The following is a 4,046-nucleotide window of genomic DNA, read 5'->3' as shown; positions in this document are numbered from 1 at the left end:
AATTAACCATAGATACAAATTTAGCAGCCATTTTATTCTTCTTTTCTGTATTATAATATCCATATGAATCTATGGTCACAAGCATCATCCCTGTCCGTTAAATGGGTTGATGGTAATGGAGATAACAGGACCACCACAAAGGTCACATCTAGTTCTGGCGGGTGCCAGTTTCCATTGCTCACCAGTTTATTGGACAGTAATGAGATGAGTACCATAATTTCCTATGGTCATATGGATCATGGTATACTTTCCCTTTCGGAATTTTCAGCCATAAAAAAACAAGAAGCATGGATGTCTTACCACGCCCTTCCTTCTCAGTGTCCCGGCCCACACGTACAGAAGCTCCCCTGTTTGCAACTCCCTGATTTCCAATAATTGCCAAAATCACAGCACCAATGTAACACATTTCTTGCCTAAAACATGCATTTGTGCATCTTTTGCAGATTTAATGAACTTATCTAGTGTGTGAGAAAGAGAGGGAAATAAAACATGCAAGTAGATGGAAAAATAGATCAGGGAATGGGGTTGAGGTCAAAATAGTAGCACCACCTATCCGTTTAAGTTTTCATTCCTAATGTCTTATTCGAAAACCATTTACTATTGGTTTTTTAAAAGGGAAAGTTTATATAGACTCGAGGCTCTAAACAATCAAATATCATAAAATTGATCATCTCGACATCAAGATGTATGGATATGAGAAAAAACTTTCAAGTTTTAAAAATAATGTATTTAGTAATGCATTTTTGGACCGTCTATTTTCAAGATTTTCAAGTTTTCATAAATCTGTTGATCTACACTATTATTTTTGAAGCTTTAAACTTTATAAATAAAGATGAAAATATATTTTAAAGCTATCACAAACCACATTTCTCGACGAAGGTAGGCAATTTGATTGTTTAGAGCCTAGGCTTTAAAAAACAATGGAAAGATTGATAAAAAAAACTGAGAATTAAAAGGAGAAAAAAATGGGGACAGAGAGATACCCAAGAGAAAGTATTGATGTCTGCAGTCTCATGATGACCGGTGAGGCGCCTCTCGTTACCCTCGCCATAGGCAGCAATATGTTCTTTGTGCCTCAACCCAAGCTTCTCAATAGCCTTCTTAATTACTTCATACCCACCTTCCTTCCTCGTAGACTTTGTGCTGCAAATGTTATCAGAGATCTAACCAAATTGAGAGAGAGAGAGAGAGTGAGTGACTGAGAGAGAGAGAGAGAGTAGCACTATTTTAACCTGTAGTTTGTATGGCATCCTGCTCCATTCCAGTCTCCCTGCAATTGCTCAAAGAGATCAATGCATTTTTCCAAGTCAGCTATTTAGTAGTCATATCTACATACTTGGGCATGCTTCTCACCTGTATGGGCTTTGGATCAAAAGTGAGAACTACCCCTGCAATCTCTGTGATCCTCTGTTCAAGCCATGCTCACGGTTACTTCAATCAACTAAGTTTGGAAAAAGAAAGAAGGGGAAGGGAGAGAGAGAGAGAGAGAGAGACCTCAAGGATGTAACGGGCACACCAAAGTTCATCACCAGCTGAAATGCCCTCAGAAGGACCCACTTGAAACTCCCACTGCAAACAGTGTTCAGGATAAGATGATGTTGAGATATGTCAGCAGATTATGCATGTAAGTTGTGGGGAATGAAATCGGATTATGTTAGAGAGATTCACCTGCCCCGGCATGACCTCACCGTTGATTCCACTGATATTAATCCCTGCATAAAGACAAGCTTTGTAATGAGAATCCACCACATCCCTTCCCCATGCTTTGTCTGCACCAATTCCACAATAATAAGGCCCCTGAAAATCAAAACAACAGTTAACAAGTCTCTTTCTGATTATATTCAATACACTGAAGCAATCAAGCAGCAAAGACACAGAATATAGAGAGAGAGAGAGAGGGAGAGAGGTGATTATGGAAAAACCTGTGGACCAGGAAAGCCCCCAATTGGCCATCCCAGAGGCCACTTAACATCTTTCTGGAGCAGGGTATATTCCTGCTCAAGTCCATACCTGAAAAGGGAAATTGTGACTTCAGAAACCTTTTGATGTGATGAGAAAGAGAGAGAGAGAGAGAGAGAGAGAGAGATTTGTACACACCAGGGTTCCTCTGCAACCACTTGCGGGTTACTGAAGATCTTCTCTGCTGCAGCTCTCTTGTTGGTAGCTATGGGAGTACCATCTGGAGCGTACGTATCGCATATCACCTGTTTTGACATTTTCGAACCAGAAACATTAAACCCAAAAAAAATGAAAAAACAAAAGAAGAGAGGTGTAGAGGGATTGATATGGTGAAAATATAGCACTTTGCTTACAAGGATATTCTTTCCTCTTCGGAAGGGATCCGGAAAAATTGCTTGTGGGCTGCACAAATTCAAGTAAATTTTGACTATTGAAGTATATAGGGCAATGATGCAACTGTTGTATATATTTGATTGCCCTTCTTTGAATGTAAGAACCAACAAAAATTTAGTGAGGTAGCAAATGATTTTACTAGAGAATAACTTCACTGTCATGGCCAGCAGCTTGTCCAGTACTGGAACCATCATAGTTCCACTTTGGAAGCTGTTTAGGACTATTTACGGGGCTTGAAATTGTCTGCAACATACATTGACGTCAGTGAACACATCAAAAAAAAAGGGAAAGAATAATGAGCGAACTACGTTTAACTTGCATGCCATGAAAGAGAGTTTGAGCAAAGGATTTAGCTGCTAACCCTTGCTTTACTACGCAAGTCCATCCCTGAACCCCCAACCCTGCAAAAGTACAACACGAAAGAATTTCAATTGTTGCTGTTTCTCTCTTAAAATCTATCCAGGACCTCTCTCGATTACCTCATAGGAAAGGAGAAACTCACCATATATATTCAGCGATGATCTTTGTAGTGCAATCAGTCAGGTCAAGATTAAGCAAGTCTGTTAAGATTGACATGGCTGAAGAGCCTCTAAAAGAAGAACAGAGAAGCTAGGAGGGAATGGAGACTAGATTTACAAGCGCAATTATTTCAAAAAAGGATGAACTAGAGGAACCATGTTCCTTCCTATTTATAGACTGAGAACCCACCAAAAAGAAGAGCATTTGCTAATCACATGTAGTGGATAAGAGATGCTGGTTAATTAGGAAGCTAAAAAATAAACTATTACTGGGAGTGTGGTTAAAAAAGAAAGATATGGAAATTGTGGTGGAAATGAAAAGGCCCAACAGACAGAACCATCCAATCTGTGATTTTCCAATGGAAGGAACCACACAATAAAAGACAAACATGTACAAATATCATTAACCAGTGCTTTTTCTACATGGGAAAAAGTATTTTTTCTACATGTAAAAAAAAAAACTAAATTATAAACATATCTCATATGAAACTAGGAATGCATCAGTTTTGGTTTTTTTGAAAATGATAAGGGGCATATGAAAAGGAATAAGCACAAATGCCACTGGAAGTGGTATCTGTGTAACCAGATGGTGGCAATCCAGTCAGGTTAAAGTGGGGGACACTTGAACTTCCATTGTATTTTCTTGTGGTTTATCTCTGCCTCTCCCATCATTCTTATATTGCTACCACCTTTTCAGGGAGAATCTATGGATAACATGAAGCCCATGTTTTCCTAAGATGAGATTATGAAAGAAATTATTAAATTAATCTCCCAATTATTAAATTAATCTCCCAACATACATTGACCAAAACACCCCAGGTGGGGTTCATAAACATACCAAAATACTGGGAATGGGTGTAAGATTAATTTCCTTGGATGATGATTAGTCCATTGTATTGTGGTTATCTATGCTCATTTGATTATTAAATTAATCTCCCAACATGACAAAACACCCCAGGTGGGGTTCATAAACATACCAAATAACTGGGAATGGGTGTAAGATTAATTTCCTTGGATGATGATTAGTCCATTGTATTATAGTAGCTTTCCCATGTACAAAGTACTCATGAACTTGTGCTGTCACATGGCTAGAGAGCATATATCCCATTGTGCTCTGAGTCATAAGCATCTCGATCGGAAAAGTCAGTGTACATAGACAGAGGACCTTCTTCCACT

The 4,046-nt window shown here is 38.7% G+C and overlaps 1 protein-coding gene across 1 annotated transcript; it reads right to left on the bottom strand.

Annotated features, from left to right (window-relative positions):
* Positions 1-30: 30 nt before the first annotated feature.
* On the bottom strand, positions 31-3,013 carry LOC18423781 (glutamine synthetase cytosolic isozyme). Its single transcript, XM_006828378.4, has 12 exons — positions 2,855-3,013; positions 2,714-2,753; positions 2,492-2,595; positions 2,313-2,361; positions 2,098-2,204; positions 1,923-2,010; positions 1,669-1,797; positions 1,495-1,569; positions 1,354-1,407; positions 1,233-1,270; positions 984-1,143; positions 31-361 (listed from the first exon to the last, which is right to left on the bottom strand). Exons 1-12 carry the CDS (start codon positions 2,926-2,928, stop codon positions 179-181), a joined length of 1,101 nt encoding a protein of 366 aa, XP_006828441.2. The 5' UTR covers positions 2,929-3,013; the 3' UTR covers positions 31-178.
* Between the last annotated feature and the right edge of the window lie 1,033 nt (positions 3,014-4,046).

The sequence above is a fragment of the Amborella trichopoda genome, chromosome 4, assembly GCF_054954075.1.
Source record: "Amborella trichopoda isolate Santa Cruz 75 chromosome 4, AtrichopodaSantaCruz75HAP2 v2.0, whole genome shotgun sequence".
NCBI classification, from domain to species: domain Eukaryota; kingdom Viridiplantae; phylum Streptophyta; class Magnoliopsida; order Amborellales; family Amborellaceae; genus Amborella; species Amborella trichopoda.
Note: the sequence above shows the minus strand (reverse complement) of the source record. Positions and strands in the feature narration are given on the sequence as shown.

Coding starts and splice junctions, on each gene's coding strand:
- LOC18423781 (XM_006828378.4), bottom strand. CDS start 2,928: ATGTCAATCTTAACAGACTTGCTTAATCTTGACCTGACTGATTGCACT. Junction 2,362..2,491: donor GACAGTGAAGTTATTCTCTA/GTAAAATCATTT, acceptor GAATTTGTGCAG/CCCACAAGCAATTTTTCCGG. Junction 2,205..2,312: donor GAAGAGGAAAGAATATCCTT/GTAAGCAAAGTG, acceptor ATGTCAAAACAG/GTGATATGCGATACGTACGC.